The sequence below is a fragment of the Globicephala melas genome, chromosome 1, assembly GCF_963455315.2.
Source record: "Globicephala melas chromosome 1, mGloMel1.2, whole genome shotgun sequence".
Lineage (NCBI taxonomy): Eukaryota > Metazoa > Chordata > Mammalia > Artiodactyla > Delphinidae > Globicephala > Globicephala melas.
In genome coordinates, this window is record NC_083314.1 from 57,908,232 (window position 1) to 57,933,033 (window position 24,802).

The following is a 24,802-nucleotide window of genomic DNA, read 5'->3' on the forward strand; positions in this document are numbered from 1 at the left end:
TTATAGGAAAATCAGGAAAATGGCCACAAGCAAAGCTAGAAAGCTGAAGAGTTTAAGTAAGCTTGCAAAGGGAGAAGGGGATTCTTGTACATCTCTAGTTTTTGTGACCTTGAATGTTTGGTCCCACAGGGTCATGATAGCATTTCTGGCTCCTTCCCATTTCCCTGGGCCGGTCAAACGGAACTGGTATGGTGTGCATGGGCCGAAGAAGATGGTCAAAGCCAGGCGTGGATCTGTCAGGAGCAGAGAGAACAGGTTGGGCTTTGCATCGATATAGGTCAGGAGTTCATCTATGCATGGGATATAATGGGATTGTAAAGCTTTGCAGTAACACAAGCCAAACCTTTATAAAAGGAAGATTGGGATAAAGGGGAAGACAAAAAGATTAAATAATGATAACCTTAGAGCAAGTAAAAGTGCCAGAAGTAAACAATGATGGTACAAAATTTGGACTGGCTTCTATATTCTTCCCTCCATGCCCATAGCTGTCTAACGGTCTTACAGTATTATTTAAATACAAGGTGGATTCCTTGAAAATATACTCTGTACATATGGTGCTCCAAATGCTGATAATGGATCTCATATTACTTTAGTTCTGTTGTCAAATGATTAGCAATTTCTAGAAAAAAAGATTTTATATGATTTTACTATTCCTAAATCTTTCTAGAACTCAATTATTGCTTGATTTGTATAATGTGAAAACCCACAAAAATCATAGGGTGGAATTCCCTGTAATGCTGGTATTAATCCCTAATATCATTGACTGACCTATGTGACAGAAGCTTTTACATCACATAGTTCTAATTAATGATTTATGTTATACTGGAATTCCATAATGGATATCAGGTCGTATCCCAGGTTGAGGATGAAGAAGAGACCCCTAAAGTGCTTTTGGTATTTAGCACTTTGACAAGGGTAGAACAACACTGAAACTTGGAAATACCTATGAATGAGAAAAGTGATGTTTCTTAAATGCAGTGATTTTAAAACTTTTTTATTCTGCCGCAGAGACCCTTTTTTTTTCTAAGTGAAAATTTATATCAAAGTCTGAAACAGATAAACGGTAAAACAAATAAAACCAGAGATGTTTTAGGATTAGGAGTCGGGAAGGGGCAAGTCTCCTTCTTCGCTGGCCATCTCCCTTCCATTATCCCTGGCCCTTGGTGGTAGCCAAAGAGCAGAGCACAAGTGGAGACCTCTCCTCTAGAGAAAGTGTCAACAAGCTTATTATGCAGAAGGTTCTAGATGGTAAATACTTAAGGCTTTGAGGGCCATATTAGGGTCTCTACCTCAACTATTCAACTCTGCTGTTGTAATGCGAAAGCAGCCTTAGACAATTTGTAAATTAATGAGTGTGGCTGTGTTCTAATAATACTTTACTTATGTCACCGTGATTTGAATTTCATATAATTTCCACATATCAAAAAATCTTATTTCCAATGATTTAAAATTGTAAATGAGAAAAATAGATGGTCGGTAGATTTGGCCTATAGCCCTATTTTGCCTCCTGCACTAGAGTAGTCATCTGAATAAAAACAATAGAGCTGAACACAGATTTTTTGAAATGAATGAATGAGCAGAACTTTCTGGTGTCAGAGCGGATAAACACAACAGGTTGCCTGCTGATTATGGATAAAGGTATAGAATAGTATCTGTTAGATGAGGATTAATTATATTTTGGTTTAGAATCTAAACTCCATGTGGTGCTAGATGACCATGGTCTAAAATGATAGTCTGGGACATTAAAACCTCAATTTCCCTTTCTCTTCTCTCTCCTTAAACAGGCCTAGTTTTTTTTTTTTTTTTTTCTTCTCTAAATCTCAGGTGCTTCTCTTTTCTCCAATGTAACTCTCACCTTTCTTTGCTATTGCTTTACCAGTTTTAGTTATGATTCAAAAAGAATGCATAGTACTTAACTTACCCACTGGGCTTGTTTTTTTTTCTTGCATTAACTTCCTCTATCATGACGCTCGATGGTGGTAATTTATTAACACCTGTAAAGCAAAACAAATAAAAAGTGAAATTTAACTTTAGGTTTCAGTGGTCACTTAGCAGGTAAAGATACTTTACCGCGGATCATATTTTATTTTTAGTACCCAGCTAGTCATCTGTTCTTCTGGCAGAAATACTAGCAGCCTAAGTGGATGGCTGTGGTGATAAAGCCATCAGCTGAAGAGATAAGTGTCAGAACATCTCACTACTCATTTGATGTGACAGACCCTCACAACTGGCTTGACTGGATTTTGTCATTCAATTGATTGAACTTTTAAGTTTTAATTGAACCAGTTGATTCAGGCAAAATAACAGGTAGACACAGCTGATACTTTTTGATCCATGATTTATCTTTTGTGCTGGTCACGACACAAATTCACTGTGATAGTGTAATTTGGTGAACAATAGATGACTTTGAGTTGTTTTAGATAGAGCCTGGGGAAGGCCTTGAAATTTCCAGTATCCAAAATAATATGGCAAACTGAACATATACGTCCTGCTATTGCTCATGCACTTGCCTTTCAGGACCTGAACAGCCCATCGCGTTTGCATTTCCCCTGTGGTTATCATGGAACCCAAGGGTTTGATGAGGCCAATAACAGCCAGGGTTGGCTTTTGCAGATGTGCAGGGAAGATGTACTTGTATAGTGATGCTTGGCCATCTTCAACTTTCACCACAGTCTCATGGAGGAAGGGGAAAGCAAAGGTGTATCCAGTGGCAAAGACAATGATATCAATGGGCTCTTCCTTTGGGGTGTTGTTAAATACAACAGAGTTTTCCTACACCTCCTTTACGCTTGGCTTGATGAGCACTTTCCCAGTGATATACGGCCTGGGAGCTCATTACTTAGCACAGGCTCTCTTAGTTGTGTCCTAGACATAAACACGGATGGGGAAGAGACCTGCCAGGGACCAGTCAGCCAGCCCTCTCTCCTCCTTCCCTTCTTCTCATTCTGGGACTCTCCCCTCCATTAGGCAGGAGGTGCCAGTCTTGGGAGAAGTTACCTCTGTGGGATCATGAATGACCAAGAAGGATGATGGGATATGCTTACCATTTACTAGAGTTTAGAAGCCTGAGGAGAAAGCGACCAGAGTTTTCTCTAGCTCCTGCTTCTCTTGTTGAATTTCAGCATTCAGCTATCACTGTCACTTTAGAGAGAGCTGAATGCTGAAGGACCACAAGGGAGACTGGGGACTTCTATATCTGCTGAGAACTGCCGGAAACTCTCTCCTCCTAGGAAGCAACTATACAAGGGAAACATGCATGTGTTTAAAAGGAATAAGGGCAGAACTATCTTTTTCTGCCTATGCCTTTGGAATCACAAAACAAACACTTAGCAAGATGATTTTAAGTAAGCCGAGTCATTTTTGGCTTATGGTGAATGCACAGAAAGAGACAATATGATAAAATGAAGGAGCTTTGGAGCAGGAGGTAGTAAGGGTGGCCTTGTGTCCAAATGTTTATACTTAGAGCTTGGGAAAGTCATTGGGTCCCTGTAGGCTTTCTTTTATTCATCTGTAAAATAGGGACACTAACATTTGCCATCCTTAGTTCATTGGGTGGGACGAAGAACATATGAAATAGTATATATTTAAGAACTTTGGAAATGATAAAGGATTAGCTAAATCTGAGAGAGAAGAGATTACAATTCCTCAGCCTCCTTTTATATATTCTAGGGTTTATGGGATTAAATAAAATTCTTTATAACTGCCATTCAGGCTGTCATTCTAAAACTTATGGTAGAAAAAGCTCTGGTGAAAAGAGTTAAACCCCTAAGAGGCCTGGAGTTAAGAAATAGAAGAGGGTAGGAATAAAAAAGGAAGGAAAAAATGCAGGGAGAGAGCAAGGTATACGAGAGAAGGATGAAGAGAACCAGGGAATGAAGTACATGTAGTAGGAAGGGGGCCGCCTGCATATCACTTGTGGCTTGGGTACCACCTGATCCCTGCTGGTGCAGAGTGGAATCTGGAGGAAGATCAGACAGGATCTCCAGGCTGTGGTGCCACCCTGGTAATGGAATGTCATTGTACAGACTCAATGAATGAGAAAGTAAAACCGTTTGTTCTTGTTAATGGGATAAGTCATGGGTTGTAACTGAAAGGACAAGACTGAAACCAAGGTCATCTTGACAAGGAGAAGGCACTGCCCTTAGAGAGACATGGGGAAGGATTCAATTTTTCCAACAGTGACACAGGCAAGTGTGTTGCTTTTGTCAGAAGAGTCATAGACAAATTGTTCCCTTTTCATTGCTGCAGCTGAGGTTTATGTAACTTGCCAAGGTCACAGAGCCCACTTAGTACTAGATGAGCTCTGGCAAGTGACTGAACTTCCCTAAGCCTTACCACAACCACCATGAAAGGGAGATAATACTACTTACTTTAAAGGGCTGTTGACAATTATGTATTACATAATTTCACTTACCAAGCAGTCAAAAACAGTTAGCTATTATGATTAAGTAATTTGTATGAAATTTTCCTTCACCTTCAGTCATGTTGTCACATTATTGCCTGGTTTGGATACGCCACTGGAAAGATCGAGGCCCCTTTCTCCCTAATAGCTCTCAGCAGACACTCCATATTTACCTGTCTTCTGGTATTAAGCCATAATTTTCACGATTGAACCAGCTGTTCATCCTTCTTGCTATCAACCAATTCACAACTGGAGTTGGGAGAGAATTTCTGAACATGGTCTGAAATCGCATCACGAGCACCATGTCCCATGGGTAGCCTGAGTCAAAGACCTGGCTGATCACCCACGCCCAGGGGTGTTCAGTAACTCTAGTAAATGGTAAGCATATCCCATCATCCTTCTTGGTCATTCATGATCCCACAGAGGTAACTTCTCCCAAGACTGGCACCTCCTGCCTAATGGAGGGGAGAGTCCCAGAATGAAAAGAAGGGAAGGAGGAGGGAGGGCTGGCTGACTGGTCCCTGGTGCTGAGGAACACCTGGAAGCATTCAAACAGGTCACCCAGTTTGACACAGTGAACAGGGCTGGCTCTGTCAGAGATTCGAGAAGTTTTGTGAATTGAAAGGCACCAAAAAGTCGGCCACCCTCAAAATACATCCCTGACAAGACATTTTTTGCTCCTCTAACCCCCACTTTAAAGTTATTCTTTTGAGATAATGGTTTGAATATCTAGAGTATTCAAATGCCTTAGAACATATTATTGAGCACTTTTTATCTGTCAGGCTCAGTGCTAGACACCATGGTGAATTATGTATTGAGGCTGGCTGTAGTGAGCTTAGAATCTCATGTGAGAAGACAGTGAACAGGTGATAACAACTTTGTATGCTAATAATTGTAAACGAGAACAGGGCATGGATGCAATTGAAAGTTGTCTGCAAAGGGTTTTGACACAAACCATTGTTAGAACTTAGAGTAAAATTCAGTAATACAACTAGTTTTGGTGGGTTTGTTTGTTTGTTTTTGTTCTTTTGACAGATTATCTGGCTACTGGAGTTTACCTGCTGACTGAGTTCACTAAGCTAACAGTTGTTCTGGTACCGATACAATAAGGAGTTGTCTGTATAACTGTTTAAAAATTAAAAAAAATTAGTCAAAAATCTGTTGCTTTGCAGATACAAAACAACTGATTTAATACGTGGGTTTTCTCCCAACAAGCTGGGGCATCCACAGCTGTGGGGTGACCACAGCTGCAGCGTTAGTGTTTTTTTTTTTTTTTTTTTTTTTTTTTTTTTTGTGGTACGCGGGCCTCTCACTGTTGTGGCCTCTCCCGTTGCAGAGCACAGGCTCCGGATGCGCAGGCTCAGCGGCCATGGCTCACAGGCCTAGCCGCTCCGCGGCATGTGGGATCTTCCCGGACCGGGGCACGAACCTGTGTCCCCTGTATTGGCAGGCGGATTCTCAACCACTGCGCCACCAGGGAAGCCCCAGTGTTAGTGTTTTTATTATACATCTGTTTGACCTTATAACATGATGGAGCAGTATGGTGGCAAGAACTATGAGCACATCAGTGATTCTGACATTAGACATATTTGCACCTGCCTCTCTTTGTCATGATGCAGAATCGGATATGGCATTTCGGTAGATATGAATTATATCCTGAAGCAAGGGGAGTTTCTTTGTCGATATAAAAATGACGTGTACCGAAGCATGTTTTCAGATTGAAGAAATTTCCAGTGGTTAGAGAAATAGAAATAGTAATATGTTACCCACATGTGGTGGTCATCATGCATAGTCCTGTGTTAATTTTTGCTTCAGAACCTCCTTTCCCTTCCTTTAGGATAACTCCACCAAATTGCTGTCTTTCCAAGTCAATCAATTAGTCAATCAATCAATCGAGTTCCTTTTTGAAAATTCCAGAAGGGAACACACTCCCAATTCTTTTTCTTCAGAGCTATTTCTACTCTTGCAATTATTGATCTAATGATTTATATTTATTTATTTGACATCTGTTTTCCCCATGAGTATATGCTCTGTGATAGAGGGTATCTTGTTTGATTGTTCTGTTTTCCAGTGTATCCCCCATGCCTGGCATAACATTCGGTATAGTGGAATTCAACAACTAATATTGATTTGTTGGCTGAATGGCTCTCAATGAGTTTATAGCATAGTTGGAAAGAAAATACATACCATAAAAGGTAATTAGCAATACTAAGAATTAAAAGTGCCGACCGAGGAGTGTAAATTACAATTATTACATAAATTCATACTAGTGAGAGATCATTTTGTCTTGGGTTGAGGTATCTGGGAATGTAAATTAAATTGTAATAAAAGAGAAAAGGGCACTGTAGAAGGGAGGGGTATGGTGTGAACAAAGAGGAAATTAGAGACTTGGGAACTGGAAAGGGCACAGAGTAGAGCTGTCAGCGTGCAGTTGATGATCATGTGGGAAAATAGTGTGGGATAAAGTTAAAGTGGAAGATTTGGACCAGATTATGGAGACCCCTATAATGCAGGGCTGATACATCTGCAAATTGTAATTTTTATTTTTTTAGGTAAGGGGGAGTTAGTTTTTTTTAACATGAGTGTCATAATGAGAGCAGTCTTTTCAGAGGATTTGCTTGTTGGTGCTTGGGGGTCTGGATGGATTGTCATGTGTGGGGGGATGGACTGGGGTAGGAGTGCGGGGACTCAGGGTAGAATTAGGAGCTGGGGCTTTGAATGGAAGAGACTAGGATTTAAGGACTGGCTCTACCACCTGCTGGTGGTATGCCTTTAGGTGGGTTATTTAACTTCTCTCAGTCTCAGTTTCTTCATCTGTAGTCAAGGATACTAGTACCTACTTTGTGGCTTGTTTTGATAATTGGTTGAGGTAATGCAGTGAAGCATTTAGTGCCATTTTTGGCACAGAGTAAGCAAGCCCAATAAATATTGACTATTTCCATAATTATTATTAGGAGGACAACGCAATAGACTCAGTGGGAGGTGGTATGGACCTGATGAGGGTGGTGGCAATCAATAAGGAAAGGAAGGAGCAAATAGGAGATCTTAGCAAGAAAAATTGCCAGAATTTTCTGACCTATGGGACTGAGTAAGAAACAGATGTCCCCTGTAGCTCTTTTTGACTGGGAAAATGACAAAAATAGGAAGTCAGAGAAGTTGGATTTGGAAGACAAATGACACCTGGAATTCACAATAACATTTATGAACATTCAAGAAAAAAATACCTAAAAAAATCTGTTCAGTGTATGTGTGTGTGTTTTAGGATTTTTTTTTCTTTCATCAGTTATCATGGTGTCAAATACTGTTTGCCTGAGGCATGTGTCTTAAGATAAAGCTCCTCATTAGGTAACATCAAGAATGATACCTTCTTTGCCACGTGGCTGGCCTCCATAGCAATGTCTGTGCCAGAATTCCCCATTCCAATCACAAGAACTCTCTTGTCTCTAAATATATCTGGATGTTTATACTCTCAGCTATGAAAATACTGGCCTTTAACAGTATTTATACCTATAGAAAAAAAAAGAAGTCAAATAGAAAATTTATAAGACTAGTGAATGAAACATACATGTTATTCAGTTAATAACATCCTTTTGACAGATGATTTAGGTTGTTTTCATAACATACTCAATTTTAAGAAAATCTGAAACATGAATACATAATTATACAAGGTACAGAAATCAATGGGTGATTATTTATTTAATGGAAGTACTTACTCCATCTCACTAGATAGGCCTCTAGTTTTACTTACTAGATGATTACTAAGTTAAAATATCATGGCACTATAAAAAATTTTCCCCCCAAACCATTGTGGAGTTCAAGGTTTTGGAGCATAAGCCACCCATTATCCTTGCTTTGCCCTGCAATAAACCTTTCTCTAATTAAAAAAAAATCATGGCATAAAGACTTATTAAGCTAAAGTGTAAGAAGTCATTACCTTTCAAAGTTTGACAGAAATCAATGGGACAGAAATATTCTATTTACTAATATTTGATCTATATAGAACTTTTCACAAGCAAAGAGCAAGAGCAGAGAAATTAAAGGGAACTATGAGTCAGTGCTTCCACTCTATTCAGCAAGCTTTCTTGGATACCTGTCACTGTGCTAGATGACATGGGAAATAAATAAAAATATGGTCCCTATTCGAAAAGATCCTTGTGGGTTCATCTTGGTGACTGACAGTAACTCAAGCTGGGTTTGCTGAGTCAGCCAGAGTTGGCTCAGAGAAAAAGGGATTCTGTTAGTTACACTGGGATTAGAGCTGCTGTTCCAGCTAGATATCTCAAACAGTTGACGCCAAATCTCATTGAAACATCAGATGTTTGGCGAGTTTTGGAAAATACTCAAGGTTGTGTAACACAATCAAAAGTAATACGTCTCGTACAAAGAAACTTTTTTTTTTAAGAAAACGTGGTAAGACATCTAGATTCTCAGGGGATGAGTATGGATGCTGTGCACATAGCCTCACCAAGGCCCGGTAGCTCTTTACTTCATCTTAAATCATTAGAAATCTAACATGAATCTCAGTTATAACCCAACCACAATCTAGATCATTTAGAATTTAACAATGACGCAACCAAGTTTAAATATTAACTCAGCACAGGGACCCAATCTGGATCCAAGAACTGCCAGGAAGGGAGAGCCGGACAAGTTTAATGAGAATAATAGAATTATCCCTGAATGTTAGATTATCTTAGATTCTCACTGGATCAGGCTGTTTTGGACCACAAATGGACAAAAATGAGACTCTGTAGCTGAGTCTTCTACCAGGTTAATACTTTCCCCACTTATATTACAGGAGAAGAGAGCAAGAACTTTTATTAGGTGAAGTGGTTGTGTTAGTAAATACAGCTGAATGTATATGGTATCTGAATTAATAAAATTAGTTACCTTGGGAAGTTATATATTTATTCCGGCTGTAATACCTATTATTTTTACTAAGACATTTTGGAACACCTTTTATGGAATTGCCTCCAGAACTCATGACAGGTACTTTTGAATAACTTCAATGAATTTAATTTTTGTAATGGTTAACAACTACCCTAGGGAGTATGTACAGACCAAGCAAGTCTGCTGTGGGGCAGAGAGGGAGATGGTGAGATTTGGAGGACTCCATTTCAAGTCTAAAGTCATGAAATTTTAGTGCTCAAAGGCTCCTTAACAATAATTTAGCCACGGATTTTCAGTGAGCAATTGGTAGTGGCTGGTAAGATGGATATCGAGAAGGACAGCAAGTACTGTAGAGTTCTTTTTGCTTGATTTGTGATGTATGCTATCGGGTAAGGTGGTCCAAACCCCTCAGTTTCTAGGAAAGAAAACCGAGGCTTAGAAAGGTTAAGTGGAAAGCCCAAGCTTATATAGCTTGTTAATTGTATAGCCTAGAATGTATACCTCCAGGGTCCCAAGCTCATCCTATTTAAACTGAGTACATTGACTCCATTGCTTTCAAGGTATGTTTTATCCTAATCTGACCTGACTTGAGTAACATCTGGGGGACAGATCCAGGATCATTGGAGGTACATGAGTTTGTTGTAAAATGAGTATTGCTATCACTCCAGGTCATATGTAGATGTGATTCCTTCACTGGACTCCTATAAAACTCTTTTCAGTCTTTTCATGCAGGCTATGTGTTGTCTTATCCACCTCTGTATTCTTAGCATCTTGTGCAATATACTGTAGGTGCCGAATGAATGCAGTGTACTCTCTATGTCATGAAATTTTCCGGATTCTTGGAGTGATCCTGTACCAGGTACTCCTTCCTGGGAGTCTGGAGTACCTTGCCTGCTCAGGGATTTTTCTCTGTAGGCAAGAAAAGGGTCGGGTGGTAAGAGTTCATTGTTGAATGTGTTCAGGCAGAGGCTGTTGAGTCTTTCTCAGGGACGGTGAAGAGTTTTCTGCACCAGGAAGAAGACTGAACTGCATTCCAATTCAATGATTATAGTCTATGGCAGTTTTCAGGACATGCTTTATCTTAACTGGACCTGACTTGAGTAACCTCTGGGGGCAGACAAAGGATCATCAGAGGTACGTGGGTTAACTGTGAACCAAGCCTTGGGGTCACTACAAGTCATATTTAGATGATTCAGAGAAAAATTTCCTAAAGTTTTAACTTTTTGAATCCTTTACTGCAGATGAAATAAACCAAACCATTGAATTTTCTATTCCGTCTGAGTTGTAATCCAATTGAAATTTGACACAGATTACCATGAATCATGTTACAAAAGCCAGATAAAGAAACTGAGACATAAAGATGTCTTAACTTGCCTTCTAAGGCTCATGCCCCTACTGACTATTAATCCAGTGCCATAAACCTCTGATCTAGGTAATTGCTATGACTCATAGAAACAAACAAAAATCAAGTTACTTTTTCCTTTATTCACTGATTGATCTCTGCGGCCTCTACACTCATATTTGTCAATGCACCACTGCTGAGGCTCACAACTTGTCTAGGCCTCCCAAGTCTTAGAAGACTTTCTGAGTGCTGCCAGTCACTTAGGGAGGGACATTGAACTTTAGTGAAGCATAAAACTGCTTAGTAGTTATTCATTCTGCTCTTTGGTACTCATAAGTTGTTTGAAACAGATGAAAGCCAAAAACTGGCCAGATAGTGCTGGTTAGGGAAAAAACCCTCTTACCTCACAACTTAACTGTTTAATGGAGGAATCAATAGGAATTTATTTCCAGACCAATCCAGTGTAAGGATGGCTCCCATGAGACAAACTAAGGTCAGTTGCAGAAAAGCCTGTACCTGGAAAGGAGTCCAGTGGCAAATATGGGTTAGTAAGAAAACTAGTGCAGACCATGACAGCGTCAAAGATGGCTGACTCTTGCTTCCCTTCATGCAGAGTGACTACCTCCCATTGGCCGGTAACAGAAAAATCTGGGCGTTTTGTTACACTGAGGACTTTAGTCTGAAAAAAGAATCATAGACATGGTTAATAGTTTTCAAGGTTCCAGTAAGGGCCTGCTGGCTGACGTGCCAATTGACATTTCGAGTGTTCTAGAGAACAGATGAAACATAATTAATAAGCATAATCCTAGTAGAAATCAAATTGGACTATCAGATTGATCATAATTTCCCGGATGGAAGTATTCTAAGCTTCGAGTTGTAGAGGGGTATTTAAGAGAGGTGGTGTGGTCCAGAATTTTTAAGTGATTTCCTCAAATTCTCACAATGAGTGATAGAACCAAGATTATGACTTAGGTCTTTCTATGTTTTAAAAATTTTTCTGTTATGTATAGTTCTCATACACAACAGTTCCTTTATAACAGCTCCTTTAATAGAAACACGGATAATATTGAATATATAATTGAAAATATAAATTTGGTCCCAAGTACCTTAGTTTATGAAAGGTCTTATAGACTATGATGTTGAAGTTTTCCCAGATCTAGAGAACTACTGAAAAGTGCTAACTTTATGGCTGAATTTGTTGGGAGTTGTCTAAATTTCAAATACAGTTGATTCTTGAACAATATGGGTTTGAACTGCGGAGGTCCACTTATATGTGGATTTTTAAAAATAGTAAATATTACAATACAACATGATTTGTAATTGGTTGAATCTGTGGATGTGGAACTGTGGATACAGAGGCACCTGGGAAATGGAGGAAATGGGAATTTTCCACTGTACAGAGTTGGCGCCTCTAAACCCCCGTGTTGCTCCAGGGTCAACTGTGGTCTATTTTTGTTCTCATGGAGTACATGTATATCCATGGGTACTAGATTCTGATTCAGAAAATATATAAAAGAAATTTACAAGTCAAGTTTAAAAGCATAAATGAGCCACTGGCCAAGAGACTTTGCTGCCTTGCTTTCCTCTTCAGTTTTCAAAGAAGACAGACTTCTCAAGTCCCTCCTAACGGTTCACTGTCTGGTTTATAATATTTGAAGTGCTTCTTGGGTTCTACATTTGTATTAGCAATTGTCTTTTTAAAATATAAACTTTCAGTTAATTAAAAAAAACTTTCAAAATAAATTTATTTTTATCTTGAAAATAATGTGTTCATCATTGAAAATTTGGAATGTATAGAGAGGAAGGAAGAACAAAACCTCTTACAGACAGCTGCTTGTGTGTACTTTCTTAAGACTTTGGTGAACATCTAGTTTTTTAAAGTTATTTTAAAACAGGCTTGGGAAACAGGTAGTAAAGGAAATGCTTCAGATTCAGAAATTCTGATGCATTAAATATATTTTTTGTGGACTATATCCATTGACTATGGTAGTGTTTTATTTTTATTCTGTCCCTTGGAAAATGAGGAAGTGGGGTGAAATATTCTTTGGACAACTGGAGTACTTTTATTTTTCTCCAGTTTTATTGAGATATAACTGACATATAACACCATATAAGTTTAAAGTGTACAACCTAATGATTTGACATATGTGTATATTGTAAAATGATTACCACAATAAGTTTAGTTAACATTCATCACCCCACATAGTTATCATTTTATTTTTTGTGATAAGAACATTTAAGATCTACTCTCTTAGCAACTTTCAAATATACAATACAGTACTGTTAACTATAGTTACTATAGTGTATATTACATCCCCAGAATTCATTTATCTTATAACTGGAAGTCTATTACTTTTGACTACCTTCACCCATTTCCCTTCCCCATCCCCCATCTACTTCGGGCAGCCATCAATCTGTTCTCTGTTTCTATGAGTTTGTTTGTTTGGTTTTTTTTGATTCTACATATAAGTGAGATCATACAGAATTTGTCTTTCTCTGTCTGACTTATTCCACTTAGCATAATGCCCTCAAGGTTCATCCATGTGTTTGCAAGAGACAGGATTTTCTTCTTTATTTACCATGGCTGAATAATTTTCCATTGTCCTATCTATCTATCTATCTATCTATCCATCATCTATCACATTTTCTTTATCCATTTATCCATCAGTTGTTTCCATGGCTTGGCCATTGTAAATAATGCTGTAATAAACATGGAGGTGCAGATATCTCTTCGAGATAGTGACTTCATTTTGATCAGGAGTACTTTTAAGGTTGTGAATGTGAATCTTATATGGTACTTGTTTTGGTCAATCTTTCCATTCATGTTACTTTCTCTGTGTAATTCTCCAAGAATTCCTTACTATCCCCATCTCTGATAGGGAGGGTAATAGAAGGGAAACACATGGATTTTCATGTGTTTTTTGCAGAGGAAGGAAAAAAGGAAGAAAGAAAGAGGAGAAAGAGGATATATTTTTTTGCCTTTGTCCTTCTACCTACCTCCCGTCTCTGTCCTCTGAAATGGGAAGGGAGGTGGGTATGGCCAATGAGAAAATATCAAAGATTTTTCTATTCCCTAAGATACCTAGAAAAGATTTACTTCAAATAGTGACATTCTCTTATGTATAGGCCAGTGCACCCATCATTCATATAAAGGAATAGTAAAAAGAGAGTACCCAGGAGCTGACAGGAAGTTCTCAATGGCCCTGTGTATAGGCATTTGGCCCAAACTGAAAATCTGGTTTGACAATTTTAAGGTCCATTTGGATACTTGGTTGTAAGCATTGCAAACTAAAAGTTTATACATACGAATCCTTAGACAAAGTATCTCCAGATTTACTTAGGGTGATTGTAAGTAAAAGGGGAAAAGGAATCCAGCCTGGTGTCAGCAATCTTGCCAGTTCATTATCTGATCTACAGAACCTAGGGTAGAGAGAGATAATAGAAAATAGGTAGGAAACACTTCCTGACTACTAACTGATGTTTTGTGCCTTTCTTACCTTGAATTGAATGCATTTCAGAAGGTTGAACTGGTTTGCATACATTTTGAGATATTCCAGGAATACAGAATTTGGCACATAGTTTGGATAATCTTCTGGGAATGGAAAGTCTGGGTAACAAGACATCTCCTTGCAGCTGTTGGAAACCACAGACTTGTAGAGGCTGGCTCTGCCTTCTTCAACATGTTCCTGTACAAACAGTGCATGCACATGAGTGTGTATGCATGTGTGCATGTGCATGCACACACATGAAATGGATGTTAATTTTTAGACATTGAACCATACAATTTACATATGCTACCTGCTACTTTCTAATGGAATTTGCTATCCTTACTTGAAAGATGATGAATATTGGACCCCACTATGAATATCATAATCAGAATTACAATTTCATTTATTACATGCTAACAAACCTGGGATAAACTCACCTGTCCAGATTCACACAGCGTCACTGCAAAATACAGGAGAATATGGAAATACACCAGAGCCAGGAAGTAGTATCTAGATGATGAACGATTGCTTTGGTTTCATGAGGTATTGTTGAAAGGATTATGGAGAAAGGGGGTTCAGATTATGAAGGATTTTGTATCTGAAGTTAAGGAATTTGAATTTCATAGAAATTCATGGAAGTGATTCATATTAAATTTTGAAAAGATAATTCTGGTTCTACAAGAGATAACTTAGAGGGATCTGGAAAGGAAGGAAATGAGGCTAGTTGAGAACCTGAAACACAAATCCATGCGATTGCCAATGAGGGCCTGAGCAAAGGCAGTGGCAGTTGAAACTGAGAGAGATGGGATTTGTTAGGTAGCAGAAAGGTAGAATGCATAGGATTGTGAAATTGTTTGGATTTAAGGTTTGGGAGAGGAAGCAGGTCAAATGTTTCCAGATTGGACAACTGTGAGCATGGCAAAACACTAAACAATTTCCCACTCCAGTTTTGACTTGGGTAACTAGCAAATAGCAACATCTCAGACAACTACTACAAGGTTGAATAGTGGGCAGTTTTAATTATTCATTTAGGTATGTACATTGGCTCTGTCTTTTAGATGTATCATAAAGAATTGTTCTAATTTCAGTGGGAAAGTCCTTAGTATTTTAATATTGTTTACCATCTTGTATATGTATAGTTCTTTTTTCCTGTGAAACAAAAATTATTTTATTTGTGTGAACAAGTAGAAACGTGAACTTAAACCTCACATATGGAGAGGACTTACTTTGTTCCCTCAAAAGGTTTGAGTCTAGATCTGCATGAAATATGTAGTGATAACAGAAAATAAAATTATAAACATACCTTTGTAGTTTGAATTGACACCGATCTCATCAACTGATGAGTTCACCTTATCTTGCTTATTTGTGACTCCACATCTGACAGTCCCATTTATCCAGAATAAATCTAGAAAACTGGAATCTAAATGGCTTCTGAGAAAGATGACTATTTAAATCCTGATCTTTCATTCTGTAGGAAGATCTAAAGCAGTGCTACTCAAAGATGTAGGGACTTCCCTGGTGGCACAGTGGTTAAGACTCTAAGCTCCCCATGCAGGGGGCCCCTGTTTGATCCCTGGTCAGGGAACTAGATCCCACATGCATGCCACAACTACAACTAAGACTTCGCATGTCTCAACTAAGACCTGACACAACCAAATTAAAAAAAAAAATTAAAAAAAAAAAAGAAGCAAAGATGTAGTCAGCAGAGCCAGACCAATATGATCTTTTTACTACCAGTCTACGACAATATAAATACAGAAGGTGAGAGTAAGCATCTAGAAACTTTTATAGCTATAATTTGACATTGCTCAGTATCCAGGCATGTGGACTCCTTTGTGATGAACGGGACATAGATCAGTCTTGGTTTTGTCTAAGTCACGTGATGAGTTGTGTGGGATTTGAACTGAGTACTAGTAATGCGGGTAAGACTACATTACAGTGTACGACATTTTTTTTAAATGAATTTAAAAAAATTTATTTATTTATTTATTTTTGGCTGTGTGGGTCTTCGTTGCTCTGTGTGGCCTTTCTCCATTTGTGGTGAGCGGGCTTCTCATTGTGGTGGTTTCTCTTGTTGCGGAGCATGGGCTCTAGGTGCGTGGGCTTCAGTAGTTGTGGCACACGGGCTCAGTAGTTGTGGCTTGTGGGCTCTAGAGCACAGGGTCAGCAGTTGTGATGCACGGGCTTAGTTGCTCCGTGACATGTGGGATCTTCCCGGGCCAGGGCTCGAACCCGTGTCCCCTACATTGGCAGGCGGATTCTTAACCACTGCGCCACCAGGCAAGTCCCCAATGTGTAACATTTTAAGGTTAGTTTGAAAACTGTTTTCCAAAAGTGCATAAAAGCTATAATTATTTTATTTCATTGAAAGATAATTGATATTCGCTTATAATTTTACAGAATAAATGATCAGAACTGACTATTGATAAAGGACTGAAGTTAAATTTTAAAAATACAGCACTACTTGCTTCATTTTGGATAGCAGTTAAAAAAATGAATATCCTGAGCTTGCTGAGGTTTCTTTAAAATCTTTTCTTCCATTCCATTCTCATATTCTGTGAGCCTCATTTCTCTACTATGTGTGTTGTTAAGCAAAATTTAGAAACAGTTTAGATATATGTTATCTCTTGGGAGGAGTGCTCTCATCCATCCAGCCCAGATTAGATAAAATGACAAACAAGAAGCAAGCTTAATTATCACATTATAAACCTTAAGTATTAATAGGTACAATGTGTAGTGAAAGTGTGCCTACAGGTGTTTAATATGGAGAACTGATATTTCACACATATGGTTTTGTTTAGCAAAAAGTTACAAGTGTAATAGTGATTCTCTATAGTAATTGCCTTGTGCACACTTTCAAAGAAGTTTGAATTTATGTCTTGAAATTTTTCTGTTTTCATTTTCACCTTTCTAATTGTTCATTTTATTATATTTTACAAATATGATTGTCTATAATTTCTTGGAAATTAAAATAAACCTGATTCTTCTCCACAGTTTGAGAAGTACAGCTCTCTAGATTTGCGCTTCTAAATCTTGTTAAGAATTGCTCGGGGAATCTTATTAACATGTAGATGCTGACATAGTAGGTCTGGGTGAGCCTGAGATTCTGTATTTCTCACAAGCTCCCATGCAGATGCTGCTGGGTCATGGACCACGCTTTGAATAACAAGACTTTTGAGCTGTCTTGCCCAATAGGAATGTGATGCAGGCCACACACGCTCTTTAAAAATTTCCAATAGCCACATTAAAAAAGGTAAAAAGGAACAGATGGAATTAATTTTAATGGTATATTTTATTTTACTCAATATATCCAAAATTTTATAATTTCAATGTGTAATCAATATAAAAATTATTAATGAAGTATTAAAACTTTTTTCTCATATTAAGTCTTCTGAATCTAGTATATATTTTACACATCTGAATCCAAATGCTAAATTTTCACTTGAAAAAGTGGATTTACATACCCAAATTGTTAACAAATACACTTAAAAATTCTCCAATAACTGAACTGAGTATTGGTTTTAAAATTAAAATGAATTAAAACTAAATTAAATAAAAAATTCAGTTCCTTAGTTGTATCAACTGCATTCCACAGTTACATGTGGCTGGTGGCTACCTTATTGGACAACACAGATTTAAAACATCCTTAAACTTGAAGCCAGGTATTAGAACTAAATTTAGTGCTGGTTTGGTGTAGTTAAAAGCGATCAAGTTTCCTCTGGGTTATAGGAAAAAGAGAATGGGAATAGCTCTAAAGAGCTGTAATATTGAGAAGTTGAGAGCAAACAGAAGGGGAAGAAACTATAGTAAAAGGAGAAAAATATCAGTTATAAACATTCTGGGGTCAGTTTGTGTATGACCAAAGCTCCCTCACTTTTCTCTGGCATCTGAGAGCACCACATTGTAAATAATACTTTGTTAAAATCGCCAATTTCTAGTTAACAACAATAAAAGGCTAAATTTGGAATACATACTGTTAAAAGGGGGGTAGAGATGTGCATAATATAATTTTGTAAAGATTTCCATAAAAGTAGTTCAAAAAAATTTAAAACATTTTATAATGGCATGTTTAAAAATCAAAGCGTAGTAGAGACTCATTGGAATTGGACAAGTCAGGGAACCATGGGGACCTTAAAACAAATGAACCCACAAACAAAAATAGAAAAAACAACAACTCTGCTGCGCAAAATTTTGGAAAATAATTGTAAAGGCAGGAAGAAGAAAACCTTCCAGGAAACACTGAAGCCTAATGTGAAGTAATGTATCACAGATGCCAGCTGAGGAGAAACTGTAGCTTAGTATGGAAACCTGGCCTTCAGGATGGAATCCAACACCACTTTGCTCTGTCTCTCTTTCCTCCCACTGATTGTTTCTCCTGGTAAAATACAAGGTCTGGAGTGTTTCAGATATATACAAAGCATAGGAGTCTGTGCCACTTCTGAATGGGGTTTGCAGGTCCTAAGCCCTCCCCTCCAGTGTTTACCTCAGTGAACAAACTGCCCCAGTGATTCTCAGGCCCTGCTGGGACCCCCGGCTGCAGGCACTCTTGGCATTGTCTCTATGTGTGTGCCAGTTACCCTCTGTGTGGCACTCTGCATGTGGAAGCACATTTTTCCTGAGAATTGATGGGGGCACTTAGGGGAAGGATTTTTGTCTTGAAGGTAAAAGTGAATGAGAGGGGAAGGGAGATGGATTGTACAGAGGGGAAAAATAAAAAAGGCAAGAATGGAGGGGTTTCTGGCTTCCTGGTCCACTTGGTCCTGCAATACCATGGGAAAGACGTCATATTCACTAGAATACTTCATGGGATTCCATGGACAGTCCAGGATTTGCCTGCCCTTATTCCTGAGCTGTGGCACAGACTCTGGAAATGCGTGGAGTATAGTTCTTGTCAGCACAGACCATGGAGTCAGACAGCCTGGGTTCATATTCAAGCTCTACATTTTTAGCTGGGTGACCTTGGGAATTTTCTTAACCTCTCTGTGTCTCAGTTCCCTCTTCTATAAATAGGAATAACAATACTACATAACCCCTAGGATAAAATGAAATGATAGTTCTAATGCATTTAGAATAGTGCCTGGCAAGCTCTCAAAAAATGTTAACTGTTATTTGTAATATTCTTCTTCTAAAATTACCGTGGAAATTTACTTTCTTAAGCTTTGTGTCCTCCAGAGAGGATTATAGGCAACAGGAAGAAACCTTTGTCAGGTCAGAGGTTTCTCCTTTCTCCTTTAAAAAATAGATATAAAATGATAATAAAAGTCACTCCTATATAGATACATAGAGACATTCTCTCAATGCACGACATTCACAGCTCTTGTTTTTTTTTTTTTTTGGCTGCGTTGGGTCTTCGTTGCTGTGTGCAGGCTTTCTCTAGTTGTGGCGAGTGGGGGCTACTTTTCATCGTGGTGCACGGGCTTCTCATTGTGGTGGCTTCCCTTGTTGTGGAGCCCGGGCTCTAGGCACGTGGGCTTCAGTAGTTGCAGCACGCAGGGCTTAGTAGTTGTGGCGCACGGGCTTTGTTGCTCCGTGGCATGTGGGATCTTCCTGGACCAGGGCTCGAACCCATGTCCCCTGCATTGGCAGGTGGATTCTTAACCATTGTGCCACCAGGGAAGTTCAGCTCTTGTTCTTAAGAACAATTACTTCCTTCTTTTCTTCTCCTTTGAACAGCCGGAACACATTTTACTTTGTCACTTCCTCTCCCAATGGAGAGTCAGACTGTCTACAATCTGTCCAGAGTCTGTAGATCTATTTTCAGATCTACAGCACAGGGGAACTGTGGAAACCTCAGAGGAGATTGAGGAACCCCCAAGAGGTTAGGGGCCTGTCAGGTGTATCCCCTCCAAGAGAATATGAATTCAATAAATGTTTGTTTAATATATGAATAAAAGGAAACCTACTAAGATTACTGAACTTTTAGAAATAAGGCTTTTAAGAAGAAGTAAAATGGTACCCAATTAACAAATCATTTCAGCCCCTGTAAGAATCAGGCTTAACGTGCCTAAAGAAGAAATAGCTGAAGAAGAATTCCTTAGTGATTTAAGGGGGTGAAGTATTACACTTCATCGTTGCCCTCACTGAATCTAAACATATGTGGTGCATAAGGCGTATAGTAGGTGCTCAATGAATGTGGAATAAGTGAAAGGTTACATGTGCAGAAGAAAAGACCTCGATGCGCGTAAGGAAGCACGTCATTCCAGGGAGAATTATTGTTACAGAGATGTGATGGGTGAAGCAGAATGTGTTTCTATCAGCGTAGTATAATTTCTTCTAGAGGATGTCAGTGTGGTTCTACATTAAGGCTATTTCTCAAGGCTCCTTCCTATACTAAAATTCTCTAAGAGTAATATTAGTTATGAGTGACAGAACAATTCCTGACATTTTATTTCTTCAAGTATTCCTCTACAATCGAGAAAATCAGCCAATATCATTACTGTTTGTTCTAAGCCTCCCTTTCCTCTCAAGAGCCTGAGAGAGTTGGTTGTGGAACAGATGTTCCACACTTAACCTCCTGCTGCCACTTGAGTTGGTGGTCACGGGTGGGTTCTTTATCAATGTATCCCTTTTCTTTTTAAACGATGCCAACCCCTCCCCCGCCCCAATGAAGGATGGACTTTCTTTTCCATTGCAACCTTTGTCTGCTTCCTCTCATTTTAAGACTGTGGTCTGGAAGAGGCCAGAGTTATGCCCGTGTGAGTATCGAATTACGCGCAGTAGTTTATAATCTCTGTAATGTTGGGGGAACCTCTCTATTTGTAAATGGAAACCTTCTCCGTATGTGTTTTATTGGGTTTCTGCAGTTTGCCTGTCTATTTTTGCATTATGGCCCCTTTCACCCAGAACAGGCACTAAGGATCCCCCTTGTACATTTTCTGGTAAGCACAGCCCTTGCCCGAGCAGACTCTGTAATTCTGAAGGTTTTGAATGGGCCACTTGCTTTGATTGCAAAGACACCTCTAACAGTCTTTCATGGTGTGTGTGTGCATGCGTGCATGTGTGTGTGTTTGTGTGTGTGTATCTGCTGGGGTAGAAGGGGGAAGGGATGTCTCTAGAAAGACCCAGGAGAGTCATAGCATTTTAGATCTGGAAGTCCCCTTTAAGGTCACTTAGTTTAGAGATTTTCAATCAGGCTTTAGAGGAATCTCAAGGTAGTACAGAGGTGCCTTAAAGAGGCTGCTGTGTCAAGAGAGGGCTGCTGAATGAAGGTGGCGATGGTTTTTCCTGCCTCCCAGGACCTAGTAATTTAGCTCTTATCTATTTTTTAAACTGACTCTGCGTTCTTACTTTACAGATGAGGTAATGGGGACTGAAACGAGTTGTTAACTGAGTACCATTTTACTTAGGCTACTGCTGGGTCACCCTCTTTCTCATCCTTTTGATGTCTTATCACGTGCCTCACAAGGGCCTCTATTTTTCTTTTTCCTTCCCCTTCTGTCTCTGAGAAAAGTGTGCCTCTCCACTTTTCCGAGGCAAATCCTTCCACTTGGGCCTGCAATTCCACTTCTTCCTTTTTTTGCCAGGATCTTGTCTCAATTTGGGCTTACATATTCAATCATTTCCTATCATCCAGATATTTTCTCTTTACCTGTAAACATATATGGGTCTTCCTATCATGCAAACAAAACAAACACAACAACAGAAAGACATCTTAACTCTGCTCATCATCCATTGCTTTCTAAATTGAGTACGAATCCCTTGCCCAAACATTCAGCCACTGTCCTCCCCTTTCATTATTTCTCTTACAAGTACCACACACACCAATAAGCTCTTTTTATTTTCCAACCATGCCCAGTACTTTTTCTTTACGGTTTCCTCCCTGGCATCTCCCACTCAATCTCATTTGCCTGTTGAAATCCTTCAAAGTCCACCACACACCACCTCCTCCATGAAGCCTTTCTTGGCTTCCCTCAAGTGAATGTAACCCTGACCTCACTTAAATACCCATAGCATCGTTTCTGACTTACAAGATCCTGCCCTTTTCCCATCAGACTGACAGCTCCCTGAGGCAGGATGACTGTTTCTCATTTTTGTGTCCGTCACAGCTCTTTGTGCATAGGTGTTTGACCTGCCCAATCACACAGCCAGTTGGGCACAGCTGTATCTAGAACTCATTTCTCTTGATTCTTACATTAATAGTTTTTGTGTGTGTGTGTGTTAATAATTGGGTATCTGTGATTTATATTAGGAGCATTTTTGTCTGGTATGCCAAGGTCTCTGGGCTTACTTTTTGCTTTGATTGAGATTACTTTAACCAAGTAACTCTACTCTGGCAGTTTTATCCTGGAAGCTAACCCTCAACCCCAATGGAGTAGTAGTACTTATCTGGAATACTGTGTTAAGAAGGAGTCTGAGGCTCATTAGGGGAAGGGTATAGTGTTTGATTAGCAATGTTTTCAATGGGCATGAGAGGCTAGAGTTATGGCATTTGTGTCAGGTTTCTGCTCCCCTTTCGGAATGTATGTGGTTTGAATCATGGGAACAGATGTTCTCTTTTCCCTAGGCCCCTTGGGGAGGTCTCTGTGCATTGACGGTCACATTTGGTGGTTGGACACATTTCAAGATATGCAGTTCTTCTTTATGTGAGCCAAGCTGGTCTATGCTGGGACTAAACTAGGAACCTTGGCCTCTCTGGAGCTTTGCTCACTGAATTAGAAAATAATTACTTTATTCCTGTTCCAAGTTCTACCCTTCTATAATAAGGGAATGCTAAGTGTTGCTTTCTCTCAGTCTCTTAGGACTCTGAGGCCAGGATATCTGACACCTTGCTCCTTTTCATTCTTCCTGACTGCTTTCTCCTTAGCACAGTTAAAGCTCACGGGATATGTTCCTGCTCTCCTGAGAAGAAGGGAAAATAGGAGGTTTGGGGAGATCTGATGCCAATGACTCCCTGGCTGAGCCGTGGAGCTCACAGGGTTTCAGTGGCCTCCAGCAGGGCCCCTGTAGTTTCCCTGGACCCCAGGCCAGTCAAGGGTGGTCTTTATAGTTGCCTTTCCTCCTACCTCACCCCTTTTTCTTCTCCAATGCATACTGTAGTCCTGAGAATATTATTATTTTTTTTGCTCAGGCAACAAAAAAGTCTCCAGACTCCTCACATCCTTCACTTCTGATTGTTCTTGACATGGATTGGAATTGCCTGGACAACAAGACCTTGAGTATAGGACTCATCCTACACTGAGTCTTGTGTCGCTTTACTTCAGATAGAGCAGAGCTGGAAAAAGAAGCATGTATAAGCAGCTCAGTCTTTCAGGCAGAGGCAGAAATTCCTGTGCTGTGTTTATACCATTGCCCCCAACACTTGAGTCTCTTGCTTCTGACCCCCAGGTTCTGCTCCTGCCCTGCTTGTCCTGAGTTTTCCTGGCTTGTCCCAGCCACTCCATCCTCTTCTACCCTTCGTAGACATCTTTATTCCTCTTGGCCCCGGATGAAGTTTGCAAGGTGGCTGAGGCACCTCCCACCCAATTTCAGGCTATTCCCTGCTTCTTTTTTAAAACCATTTTCAATGGCCCTTTCTGTCCCCCTGTTCAGCAGATGTTTCTGGCGCCAGCCCTCGTGGAAGAAATTCAATCTCTTTTTGCGCCAGTCCAGCCCTTTTCCAACGGACACACAACAAAGCTGTCGAAGCCCCACTTACGGTGAATCTCCACAGCCCCCCAAGGTCGTCGCTCCTCTCGAAGCAGGTGGGCTCTAGTCCTTCTTCCGGACAGCGCTTGATGGAGGCCAGGCCACTGACCCCAGCTCCCACAGTTGCAACTCGCTTGGCCATGCTCTCCCGCGTGGGGACAATGAAGCAGAACCTTTTATTCACAAGTGAAAGCCCCACCCCATCCTTGGCTGCTCTAGCAAATCAGGAAAAAGAATTTGAATTCCATTCGAATCCTCTGTAGCTGGTTTCTGGTGTTGTGAATGTGAGTGTGTTGTGAATGTGAGAAGAGAAGTGTTCAGGTCACTGGTTTAACCCTGTGCTTGGTATGTTCCCACCCCCTCACTCGGAGCTGGTTCTAAATTATAGTACGACTGTTGTCAAGACTGTAGCTTTTGGCAGAGTGGCTGAAATTGGATCCTTTAGTGGATGGAGTTTTGCATTCGGGACTGTGCTGCTACCTCTAGCCTCCCTCCACTCCCTGTAGAGTGGAACAGAGCAGCAGACCAGGAAATGATCACCTTGTCAAACATGGTGTTTCATAAACATATGAAGCTGAAGCTCAGATTGGTGTAGTGTTGTGACACAAGGCCTCACAGCAGCTGGTGGAGCGGAGTTGGGATGAGGAACGAAGACACCACGACCACCACAGGTGCTGCTGCAGCACTGCCCGGGCCAGTCCCAGCCCCTAGCATCCTGCCAGGGCTCCGGCTGTGCTGTCCATCCTTCTACCTGCTGCCAGTGCTTGGTCACCAGTGGAAGAGAGAGGGTGTGTGGTGGAAACGTAGGCATGGAGAATCATCCCTCCTCTCTCCATCGGATCCTGATTCACTTCTAGGAAGCCATTGTGTCATCATTGGCACACGTGGAGGATTGTCTGCTCCTGGCCATGAGTTAACATGAATTTGTGAGAATGCTGAGAGGCAATAGAGTGTATTGGTTAAGCGACCAGACTCTGGACCAGATTCCCTAGGTTAAAGCTCAGTTCTGTCAGTTACCTCTCTGTGATCTTGGGCAAGTTATTTAACTCCTCTGTGCAT

The 24,802-nt window shown here is 40.0% G+C and overlaps 1 protein-coding gene across 1 annotated transcript; it reads right to left on the reverse strand.

Moving 5' to 3' along the window:
* On the reverse strand, positions 1 to 23,888 carry FMO1 (flavin containing dimethylaniline monoxygenase 1). Its single transcript, XM_030875623.2, is given in 9 exon segments — positions 1 to 343; positions 1,922 to 1,994; positions 2,511 to 2,819; positions 2,822 to 2,865; positions 4,576 to 4,770; positions 7,753 to 7,909; positions 11,148 to 11,310; positions 14,129 to 14,317; positions 23,754 to 23,888. Coding segments are annotated over 9 exon segments (1,605 nt in total). The 5' UTR covers positions 23,886 to 23,888.
* Positions 23,889 to 24,802: the final 914 nt, after the last annotated feature.